Below are 12,509 nucleotides of genomic sequence, written 5' to 3' on the forward strand. Positions count from 1 at the left end.
TCATCTTTTCCACTTGCAAATACATCTACCTCTTCCCTGGAGCAGCCTGAATGAGCAGAATGATTTTTGTACGCCAGGAGCTGATACTGCAAAGCAAAATTTTAAGTAATCAATTTCAGTGTTACTTCTGTAGTGAAGGGCTAGTTAGCACCATTGTTTCAGGTGCATTGCTTTGTAGTTTTAAAAATGTCTTTCTTACTTTTTCTTGACAGAATACAAATGAGACAAGAATTCTATTTTGCTCAAACTATTTCATGCATCTGTGTCTTGCTGGCAAATAAGTCCAACTTTTTTTTTGCCTAAGGAGTGAGCTTAGATTGATGTGGCTCTGCCTGCTTTAGCTCAGTTAGCTCATGAAACAGAGTGGGGAAATATTGCTGACATTCAGGTAGTTGTATTTTCAGTGCACAGCTATCCATGCAGTGTGCAGCCCAGGAACTGACATATTTCTGTATTACGTGTTGACAGTCTTGCTTACTTAAAGATAAACCTACACAGGTTTTCAGCAGTTTGTCATATGGTACAGCTGTAAACAGCAAGTGTGGAAGTGCAGCAATATGTTCATCTGCTCTTGCTTTGTTTAACATCCTTAGTGAGCAGAGCTGGAATGGTATGTGGCAGGCTGCTGTGACTAGCTGCTATTCTGATATATTTTTATATATCTATCTATATATATATAAAAAATTCAGTTCCTGAGCACTGATTCTGGCTGCTGAAGCAATGTTCTTTGGCCAGAAAAATGTCTTAAATCTACAAGCTGAAGAGAACATGAAGTGACAATTTTGTAGAAGCAACCTCAGAAGCCACTGGTTTGGGAGAGCAGGAAAAATGGTTGGAGTGCAATTGTCAGTGCTTGTGAGGATCTGCCCTTTGATGTTTCTTAAACTTGGGGAAAAATTACAGAGAAGTGTGATGAAAATTTCTTCTTGCATACCTGCATGCAAATTGCTTGAATGCTTCTAGATGGACTAGAGGGGCTGCTTCTGTTAAGTTAATAAACAGCTGAGTGGAGGGACCACCTCTTGGGTCTCTACAGCATGAGGGAGCTCTTCTGATGTCAGGCATACCTTGCAGGTTTGTTTTAGCTTCTCATCTTCTGGAGATTGTTTTGAGTTTATCCCAAAGTGGCTTTGCTTGGTCTGCACTGTGCCTGAATTCAGGTGAGCCTTGATTATTGCTCACTGATGCACAAAGCCTTTATTCCATACTTCATGAAGTTGTGAGTAGAGTTGGGGACAGGCAGTGAGGATGGTCAGAAATCAAGGAAACCTGACCTGTGAGGAGAGGTTGGAAGGACTGGGACTTCTTAATTTGAAAAGAGAAGGGTGGGAATGGTTTTCATCCAGGTAACAGCTGCTGCAGGAGATGGAAATAAGCTCCTCTGCAGGTCTGCTGGTGAGGTGGGGGAAAAAAATAAGAAATGGGAGACATGAGATGTGAATTTTCTAAGAGTAAGAGTAGTTAAAAACTGTCTAGTAAAAAACTGTGAGACGGTGATGTTCCTCATATGTCAACATTGCTGATTTCTATTTCTGCCTTGCTGATTTTAATAAGAGATAGTAAGAGAAAATTACAAGGTCAAAGTGAGAGGCTGAAATTCAAGTCTGAATTGCAAGATTATGCTACGTGCATGAGGCAAGGCATGAACTTTGTCTCGAATTGGAGATACTTGCTCTCACAGTGTTGGTGAGGTAACATCCTCAAAATATTAAATATGGTTTGACATTTTGGCATGTTTCAGAATAATGGGTTTCTATTGAAACTTTATTACCCTCGTCCATTATAAAAATGCCATTGTTTGAGGCTGTGCATTGTGATCCAGATGAACTAATTATTTATTGAGGAAGTCAAAACACAGAAATAAGGAACATTAATTGTTTGTTCTTCCTGGCAGTGCTTCTCAGCAGCATTGCTGGGATAGCAAAGCAAACAAAGGTTTGGTGCAGAATAATGTGTAATGATACAAAGTGGGGAAAGTGTTATGTCCTCCAGAAACTGGAAATCCATCACAGGAGCCTAGTAAGCTTGGGGGAGGAAGAGAACACACCCTCAAAGTTTATCATATGCTTTATAAGTGGCTTCTTGGACAAAATTTACTCTAGAAATACAGATGGTGCCTGTCTTTTCCAAACCTTCATGATGTATATAGACATTCATGGTTTTCTCTTTAAAAATGAAGTTTTTAGATGTCAGTATGTTTTCCAAGGTGAATGCTGTTAGTGGAAACAGAAACCTTGTTGGTTTTTAATTTTGCTTGGGGTTTTGGGTAGCAACTGCATTTTTTTTTTTAATTGTGCTACCTTTCTAATCTTTGAACTGCAAATCAAACAGCAATAGCAATAATAAAAATAATAATGCCAACCAAGTTTATCCTGTGAGTTGTGGAAGGCTTGGGACAGGGTGCTGGAGGATGTATTGTAGGACATCCGTCTATTTGTTGCCTGTTTTGATGAGTGATTAAGGAAACAATAACTGGAACTGCAGATAGGATGACAGGCTGTGACTTTCCCACTGCTTCCTTTGGAGCTGGTTGGCAGCAGGAAGAGATTGGGATATTGGTTATGTGGGGGGATTTATGCCTTGTTGAGCTGAGAACTGGGAAAGTTTGGGAAAGCTTTGCTTTAAAGTCAGCTGGTTCTCAGTGTAAGCCTGCATCCATAATTTTCCAGACTTAGGAGATGGCTCAGAATCAGGATAAAAATCACTTCCATGATGTCTGTCAAGGTCAAACCAAAAGTCTTGAGTAAGCATACTCTTGTGTAACGTCCAGAGTTCAGGATATTTAAGGCTTGGACTGTACACTGGTTTGGCCTTGACCCTTTCAGTGAAGCCCTTCAGCATTTTCACAATGTGAATAATGATAGTGATCTCTGAAAGATAAGACTGGCCAAGAACACTAAAACTGTTAATATTTAATGAGTCATGTTGAAATGAATGTGCAGAAGTTTTCTTTTATTATTCTTGTCAGAGGAGCTTAATAATGGGAAGCAAGACTCCCAGTTCTATTTCTGACTTGTGGCAGTTTGTCCATAAATGTACTGTGTCCATTAAGTCCTCTGACTTTTTCTCAGTTGACTCGTTTATAGTATGTGTCCCAGAGTATGTTTCATAGCTTTCTTCCTTCTGAAGGTTAATAAAATTCACAAAGTTTTAAGAAAAAAATTTATAACTTTGCATAGTTATGAAAGTTTCAAATCTAATTTTCTTTTTTTTTTGAGAAATTATGCTCAGAAGGAGTGCTTTAGGGATTTAAATTGTGCTGTTTACTTTCACAGCTATAATGTGCAGAATGTGTGCAGGGAGTGTAAGCTAGAAGCAGCTTGCTGTACATCAGAATATCCAAAATGTCATGCTAACAACATAGGCAGAATTTAAAATTAAAAATGGCATGGCTCTTTCAAGGAGCAGGCTTTGTAGCTACTGTTGTTGCACAGCCTTGTTCCCTAGGTGCTGAGCATTATGTAATTGATCTGGCTGTGATTTTCCTCACTGGTCTCATCCATGCATGGCAGAAAACCTAGTAATCTGTAAATCGTGTGGGGGAAAGAGCAGGTTAGAGACTGTCCCTTGTCATTTGATATTTGAGTGCCCCTGCATGTGCCATATATTAGTTTTATTTTCTACCATGACGCCTTGCTATGAGGAAAGAACTCTCCAGAGTGTCTTAAAAGACATCTTCTATTAAAGAGGGAAAGAGTTAAGCAAAATGCAGACAGTAGATCTCACAGTTGGAGGTAAAAGCAATATCCATGGATGTCTCTCATGCTTTAATTGGAAGAAAAGCATGAGAGTGTGGGGTTTAGTTTCCAAGAGTGTAAGAGTGTTTTGTAGAAGAGTGGTTGTGAAGGCTGAATGGGGAAGGAGAAGATAGGTGGAAAGTGTAAAACTCTAACAGAGCTATGACAAATGTTTGGCATGTGCCCAGAGAAACAAATGACTGCAATGCTTACATTTTGTGTAGAATTCCCTAAAGGTCCTAGTTTTCCCTGAGGAAACAGAAGTTGATACTGAACAAGGTCAGGCAGCCCATTGTGGTGCTGAAAGTGTGTGTGAGGGCCTCCTGTGCAAGACTAAATTTGAGAAAAAGAAGAAGGTCAGGCAATAGACATGGCACCAAATTAGGCTCCCTGCAAAAAGTGATCTGGTAAGAGCTTGAGTTCTGTCTTTCAGGTGCTAGGCAAAAAGGGCCCAGTTTAGGAGAGCTTTTGCAACCTCTCCATGGAACAAATTCCCCCTGAGAAAAGGAATGCTGGAGAAAAGACACAACTAAAAACTTCAGTGTAAATTCAGAAATGTGTTGTTGGATAAGGACTAGAAAGTGTGGCATTCTGGAGTGTCTCAGGACTGCCTCCATGTAAATGCATCCTCTCATGTATTTTACTGAAGTAAAGAGGTTTCTGAAGTTAAATTCTGCTGGATTTATTTGGGCCCATGTCCAGAGCAGCTTGGCCTATATTTTGGCCTGATGAGTAGGTGGCTGGGATGCTGCCAAGTGTATTGTTTGTTCTGCAAGAAGCATGTAGGGACTGATGAGTGTTTCTGTTGTGCTCTTTGCCTGGGCCTGTCCAGGAGCTCAGGCAGAGCATGTGAAAGGGGCTGCCCAACTGGCTTTCTGTTAAAGAACTGACTGTGCTTTTTATAGGAGCTGAGGATGACTGTTACTTGAGTTCATATTCATAGTCCACAGTTTGATAGTGATGTTTTGTTTTGCCTGAATTGCCCTATGCTTTCAATTAGATCCTTACCCTTTCCCTTTTAGAAAAAAACCCCAAAACAACAAACAAAATCAAACCCAGCAAGCTGTTTGATACTGCATTTGCAAGTTGTCTGTGGTGTTCCAACTCCAGAAATAACCTTGTTTTAATGTCAGGCAAAGCCATTCTTGCATTCAAGCACAGAGAGGTTGTAATTAAGCTTTGTGCCCTGTTACCTGACAAGAGATGCTTTTTAAGTGTGAACCACACACATCATTATTAGTGCAGTTGGCTGGTTGCCCATCAAAGCACTGATTATTTTCTACAACAGCTACTCCAGGTCCTCTGCTTTCAGTTTCCTGTTATCTCACATGGACATCAACAGTCCCTTTGCCAAATTTCTTAGTGAAATCATCACCCTCCAGACTCACAGGAAGGGGATTTATCAGCACTACAGCAGTTAATTGCTTTAGGTAGCATATGCCACTGTCCTTTGAACAGTGCAGGTGCAGGAAGGTTACACACACTGTCAGTGAGCTGGTTTGAAAGTGGCTCTGTCTTGGTGCAGAAGTTAAGGCAATTAGTAGCAGATTCAGTATCTTGGATCTGCTTATCAAAACGTCCCACAAATGTGCTACTGAGGTATTTTGAGAAATGCTATACTTCTACAAAGTGGCATTTTCTGTTCATTTTTTATATGCTTTGCTTAGCTTGGCCTTTTTGGGTGCAGTTACTCATAGAGTGTAGTGCTTAACAGCAGTTAGCTGCTTGAACACACAATTCCTGAGTAAATTTGTCCTTTGTATCTCATTCTCTTTCATGTATGTTTCCCAGAGGAGCTCCTTCAGCCAGATCTGTTGCAGGAGTAATTATTTCATCAGGATTTAATGTATATCTTGATTGCACTTTGAAGACATTCTCTTGAGGAGTTTTTATAATTTCAACAAGGGATCATAGCATGTAAACAAGAAAATAAACATTATCTTTCATATTAATCAACAAGACAATTAAATAATAAGCAGGATTGTTAATTGGTACTTGGAGATAGATGCTAATGACTGTCTTGAGTTCCACAATGACAGTACCAACAGGTAGAGACTCTTTTCTGCACAGTAAAGCTGCATATAATTTAGGAAGCATTACAGTTTTAATGTGCAGCTGCAACCACAGTGAAGCTGTGCAACTGTGTTCCTGGTGTCCTATTTCAGCATATGTTTTCCTACTGAATGTTTGAGATTTAGGCAGTTAAATCAGTTCTCATTGCCACCAAGCTCCTGAGGTTCTGTATAAACCCATGCTTGTAGTATTTTGCTTCACTGTGGGATGCAGTTCCTGCTGGTTTCAGGATGCAGTAGGAGTCAAAAGCTGCTTCTTTCCTCAGAGGCAAAAGTCCAACTTGTTCCTCCAAAGACAGTGTCTTTGGGCTCCCTCTGAGTTTGGAACTAGAGCCTCATTCTTTCATCACACGAATCTTTGTCTTCCTCTAAATACTGTAGTGTTTATAGAGGGAGAAGGAAGCATGTAGGGGGTCTGCATCTGTAGAAGTTAAAATAAAAAGGTTCAGGAGTTTAACACCCACACAAGTTTTGGAAGAGAGAGAAAAGGACTGGGAATTTTGGAGATCTGTATTGAGGGTCCTGCTGTTGTACTAACTAGCTGTCTAATTTTAACTCAAGTACTCAAGTGTCCAGTTTTGCTCCTCAGACACAGCCAGTTTTTTGTACTGTTGCTCACTCGAAGCCAATAGTGCATCTGGAAGAAACTGTGCAGACCTTCTGCTCTTGGTATTAATTTTTTCATTTAATCTTGGTGGTAATTTCTCACCTACAATGAATATAAGCAAAGGAGCAGTTTCCCTCTCTGATCAGCTTACTAAGCTGACTAAGCCAGAGGCTGCCTGACAATGATGACACAATGCATGGCAAGGTTGGGGTTCTAGATTTAATTTGTTATGACAGCAAAACATTGCCTTGGTTTCTCCATGGGTCTGTTGCTTAGAATACTTCACAGATGCTAGTGCCAGTTTGATCTCACTGAAAAGTACTTGGAGATCTTGGGCTGAAAGACCTGATGAAAATATAAAGTAGTCATTTTATAAAGATGCTTACTAATTTGTTCAAAGTGACAAGCCTTATGTTGCAAGTATGGAGCAGAATAGTGGTTTGTCCCCAAAAGACCTGCTGGCATCAGCAGTGTGGTCTCAGCATGTCCCCAGATGCTGGCAGTGGGACACCCTGTGCTTTTGCTGCCCTAACAGTCATCAAAGTAATGGTATAAGGTAACAATTTGGATGCTTTTATGATATTTATCTGTGGAGGGACAGTCTACTGGCAGTGTCAGGGTCAGATCACAAGTGTCTTTTTCAGGTGGTAAAGCTCTTCTTGACTTTGAGAGAACTGAGATTTCATCCTCATTGCCATGCCCAGCTGCTCAGCATGTGCTTGCCAACAGATATATTTTATTCTGCTTAAAATAATCACTCTGCAGGGTGAATTTTATTTTCTCATGTGAGTTTTAATGCAGGGAAGAGTTTCTGTTTCTGTTTTGGTTTCTTGGTATATTGTTTGGTTGCTGCTGATGGGGAATAGCAGAAAAAACAGATTATGTTCCTATTTTTACTCACAAGGAAGAATGTTACAATTTTAATTGTATGTTCTAATTTTTGCTCCTTTTTCATCTTTTATGTTTTGAAATTCTATGTTTCAAAAGCAGGATCATTATCATTCAGCACATTAAAGCGTGTCTTTTTAATAGCTTTCCATTTTAATGCAAAAGAATGGAATTGGGGAGGCAAAACCAATCTGTCTTGAAGGAAATTTCCTGTTATCCAAGGATTTTCTGTGCAGCCAACAGGAGAGGCTTTTGAGCTCGGCTGACTCAGAGTGCTGTCCTCTGCCTTGAGTAACTTGTAGAGTACAAAGAGCCACCTCCATAATGTTATCACCAGCAAAGTCCATCTGGTTCTGCCAGTGACAAGGGGATTTTTTCCCCTTGAAAAACTAGCTAGTTTTTTAGGATTCAGATGTGAGGCTGCTTGGGGAAAGAAAGACAAGTTAGATTATAATTGAAATTTTGTTGGTGAAGAAATTAACTGAATATTATGCCAGTAATTTTTCTGCCCATATTTCCTTTATTGGTGTCCCGATGGCTTGTCCTTCTGAAATCAGATTAGAATGCAATGACTTGATTTGTTAAGCAGGCAGTGATGACAATGAGCATCTGTTTGTCTGGTTCAGTTTCCTGTTAACACCTAAGTAACATTGTCCTTTCTTGCTATTACTTTTATACAGAGCAGCACAGAAGCTGAACCTGTCTTCGAAGAGAAAGAAATACCATCCGCCCCTGCCACACACACACGACTTCTCTATTTATGCTACTAACTTTAGTGGCATCCTGCAGCTCTGTCCTCCCCCAGCACCACCATGCCTTCTGAGAGCTGTGTCCAAAATCAAGGACAACCCTGGCATTGGAAAGGTAACTTTGGATTTCAATATTTTAAAATATTTTCCTTGACAAATTTAACTGGGCTGGAAGCTCCCGGCCTAGAACAGAGCTGGATCGACTCAAGAAAAGGGTCTGGGGATAGAGAGAGAGCCTCATCCACTTCAATGTGCCTGAGTGCTCTTACCTCCTGTGGACTTTGCAGAGAGTAAGAGACAAAATTTCCTTTGCCATCCAAACCCAGTGTTCCAAACCCAGTGGCCACACAGGCTTCAGCTGTGCAAGAAGTAGTCTCTGTGTTGCCAGCAGGACTCAGGCACTGGTGCTGTCTCTCTGCTGAGGCTGAGGAGATATGCTGAGGGGACTTTGTTTCCCTCTGCTTCACAAGTCATTGTAAGAGTGTGGAAATGGAGTAACAGTCTCACCAACTTAGGAAATGCAGCACCTTTGAAATGAAAAATTTGGGCTAAGTTTATCTAAAATTAATTAAAATACAACCCAATTACTTGGAGCTTTATTCATATTTATAGCTGTTTAATCACTCACCCAACAGAGTCTGAATACTTATTTACATAGGGTACAAGAAATTAGTGTTTGAAGATAGAATTGAAGTATGTAGTGTGCACAGGAGAGCTAAAATATGCACCTAGAGTAACTGTACAAATCAGCATTAACATAAAGAGTTTGTCAGCTTAAATACCTAGAGCTGACACTTGCTCCCAGAGAATATTCCATATTTCTCACTGAATTTGTGCTTAATGGAAAATAAAGGAGAAATTTGGGCTATTTTAAGAAGGTGAAAAGTCACAGAGTAAAATGGATTGTTTTTTTTTTTCTCCTGCTTTTCCAGTGTCTTAGAAAAGAGAATGTAATGATGGAATACAGTAAGCCTGACGCAGTAATTTAGACATGCCCAGGGAGAGGTGGGTTTGCTAAGGAATGTCCTTTCTATGTATGAGTTTTAACACAACCATTTTCTTGTGCCTGTTTTTTTTTTTTTTTTCTGTGTGACTCAGTACTTGTCCATGGCACCAGGAATAACAGGGAGCACTGGCATTTCTGGGGCACTTTGCCTTAGGAACACCTTTAAAGTATGATTGTGTATCCTTGTGCCTAGAGCTCAGTAAAACTGTCTCTGCACTTCTGTGCCTGCAGCTGTGTAGCCAGGAGACCACAGCATTTTTCCTGTGCTTTGAGGGCAGCTGGGGGAACTTCCCAGCATGACTTGTACCTCATGGAAAGCACTGGTTTATCTGGTGTCTTCAGACAGATTAACAAAGTCTGTGATCAAGTGCATGATTCCAGAGGGCAGGAGATGATATGCCTTGGGTCCTGTGCTCTGCCTACTGTTTTCATTAGTGAGTAGAGTGGAGAACTTTCCAAGGGAAAAGCTGCACCAGAATTCCAAGGATATGGCAGGACCCTGATCAGCTCAGCTGTGGGAGCTTCTCCTCCAGCACAGGATATGTTTGTCTGTTCACCCTCAAAATGTCTGTCATTTATCTCTCAGCTGGAGACATTAAAAGCATAGAATCACAGAATATCCTGAGTTGGAAGGAACCTACAAGGATCACAGAGTGCTGAAGATTCTGTTTGTTGTGATTCTTGGGGGTGGTCCCCTGCAGGGCCAGGAGATGGACTCAATGATCCTTGTGGGTCCCTTCCACCTCAGCATATTCTGTGAATCTGTGAGGGTTCCAGCTGTGTCCTTCTCACCAAGTACTTGCTGACCACAATTAGGAAGAATCCTGTGCTTTGCTGGAGAGAATAGGAGCTCTCTGTTAATTGAATCAGCCTTGCTCTTGAGTTGAGATTTAGAACATCCAAATGGTGATGGGGTAGGCTAGTTACCAGTTTTAGTGCTTTAAAACCCAAAGTAGCCATCTCTGAAACACAGTGTAGTGCAGTTCCTTCTAAGTATCTCTTAACCCATCCCTCTTTTGCAACTTGCTAAATATCAGTGTTTGCCTTAAAAAAAAACCCTCCAGCAATACAACTTTTCCTAAAAATTATGAGTCAGCACAGATGAAATGTCATGTGTCTGCATTCTTAGAACTTGTGATCCAAGGAGAAGTGTTACTCCTCTGTAGGTGTTCTGTAGTATTAAATATTCATAGTTTCACCTTTTCTGAGCAATGCCAAACAGCTTTTGGTGGCATTCTGCTCACTATGCATTTGCACTCTCCATTATTTCCTACTCATTGGCTTCTGCTGATCAAGATTTACTCAGCTGCTGTCTCATGATGAGGGTGACAGGAATTAAACAATTACTTTTCTTTCTCACTGCTTTAAGTCTCACAGCAATGGAGAGAACAATCAGTAAACACTGGCAGTTGTGCTGTGGTCCTCTGATAACATGTCTCTCTTCTAAGAGCTTTTTACTTTACATTCCTCCTGGTTATCATTTTCCTCACCTTCTTCTTGCAGCCTGTCCAATAATGAACACAAGATACCCGTATGGAACAGAATCAGTGATGAATTCTGGAGTCACTTTTTCCTACCACAGCATCTGTGGCTGTGATTGGTACTCAGTTGTGGTTTGGGTGATCATTCCATGTCAGCAGTGTCTCTCACTATCACTGTGTGGTTACAGTGGGTTAAACAGCTGGTGGGGCAGCCTTTTCCTGCCTCACCTCTGAGGAGAAGTTGTTGTGTGAGAATGAAAAATACAAGTAACAAACTGGAAACCCTTGCAGTGTCCAGGATGCTTCAATGAGAGGAATGTGCCTCCCTTTATGAAAAAATGAGATGAATGATATGCCAACTGTGCCAAAATACTATTTATTCTACATGAGTAGTGCCTGAATAATACAGTGACTAATTATTGTTTGTACTGACACATTCTGTGCAGTCCCATTTCTCATAAATACACTGGAAGCTTAGAGTAAAATACATGTTGAAGCATTTACAATGGCAAATATGGCTGGTTTTCTGTATTGTCTTTGCAGTGGTAATTCCTAACATTTTTTCCATCCAGTGCTGCTCAGGGGTGGTTCAATACATTTTAAGAGCTGCAGAAAAAATGTGGAAAATGTGATATAATTTTTGGGGTGGGGCCAACAGAGAAATAAAAGTTATTCTGAACTGGGTGATGGGACAGTTGAATCTAAGGAACTGGTTGAAAGCAGCATCTGGACTATTTTGTGTTCTTCTGTGGTGTCAAGAACTGAACAGGTCCTGCCAATGTTTGTGAGTCCTTGTCTTGAACATTTGAGCACACATTTGGGGAAAGGAAGAGGTTTGAGTTCTTGCTTTTCATAAGCCTCATGGCTGCAGCAAGTGCAGTTACTGTGCATTGTGAGCACTGCTGGGCAAGGCAGGAATGTGGAAAGATTGTGATGGCCAGTTCTTGCACTTGCACTCAGTTATTGATTATTTGAGCCCAAGATGTAAATTTATTCTTAATTTCACATCATCTCCATGCTTATCATCCAGTTCTTCTGTGATGAAATTGCTATACAGCTTTTATGGTTGAATGCATTTGTTGTTAGAGACTTACTGCAGCAGAGAGCCCTTAAATATCTTTGCAATTTGTATTTATAATTCCTCACTGTTTCAAGTAGTTTTCTGGAAGGTGGAAAATAAATGTCTTATTAATTTCTTTTGCATTTCAGAAATACCAATTTTTTCTGCTTATAATAATTTCAGCAGCAGTGTGTGGACTTGTCCTGTGATACAAATCTTTAATTAAGCCTTTTGCTTAATTTTCTTTAGTAAGACTGCAAAATGTTATACACTCTCACAGGTGCTTGCTGGGGTCATCAACACACAGGAATACCAAGCAGGGAAAAGCTGAAAAAAAAGCAACAATTTAGAACAGCAGGTCTGCCTTGGACCTCTATTTCATATAATCATCAGTAATCAAACTCCTGCACAAAGGGAGATCCCACAATCAATTCAAACTGGATACTGAAAGGAATTTTACACACTAGCTGATAAATGTTACGTAGCAGAATTCATACCTTTCTCTTGAATGTGCCAAAAGCATCAGAGTCCAAACCATTTAGTTGAGTCCTACTTAAAAGGCAATGATCCAGTGCACTATGATTCTTGTAACTGAATCATTTTTGTGGTCTCTCTGGGTGTTATTAAATTTAATGTCAGAATAGTAGGAAAGACGTCTGAAAGCCATTTAATATTGTCACTGGAAAGAAGTTAGATTATACTCAATTTCTGACATTAATGTGCTACTTAAGATAATTTATCATATTGTGGTATTAAGAAAGACATCCTTTTTACAGTGGCTGCTGTATAGCATTCTAATGGGCTATTTTTCTTTAGCATGGTGGGAAGCCTTTTTCATGCAAAATGTTATTTTCTGGGGTTCTATTCACCTCATTCTTTATAATCCTGCATCACTTACAACAGCAACTT

At 40.2% G+C, this 12,509-nt stretch overlaps 1 protein-coding gene across 1 annotated transcript in view; it reads left to right on the forward strand.

Moving 5' to 3' along the window:
* KIF26A (kinesin family member 26A) overlaps positions 1-12,509 on the forward strand; it is a 93,780-nt gene that overhangs the window by 57,369 nt on the left and 23,902 nt on the right. The window contains exon 5 of the mRNA XM_059850439.1: positions 7,985-8,168. Within this exon, the coding sequence (XP_059706422.1) occupies positions 7,985-8,168 (184 nt within the window). The remainder of the gene's footprint in view (positions 1-7,984; positions 8,169-12,509) is intronic.

Source organism: Haemorhous mexicanus, chromosome 6 (assembly GCF_027477595.1).
Source record: "Haemorhous mexicanus isolate bHaeMex1 chromosome 6, bHaeMex1.pri, whole genome shotgun sequence".
NCBI classification, from domain to species: Eukaryota; Metazoa; Chordata; class Aves; order Passeriformes; family Fringillidae; genus Haemorhous; species Haemorhous mexicanus.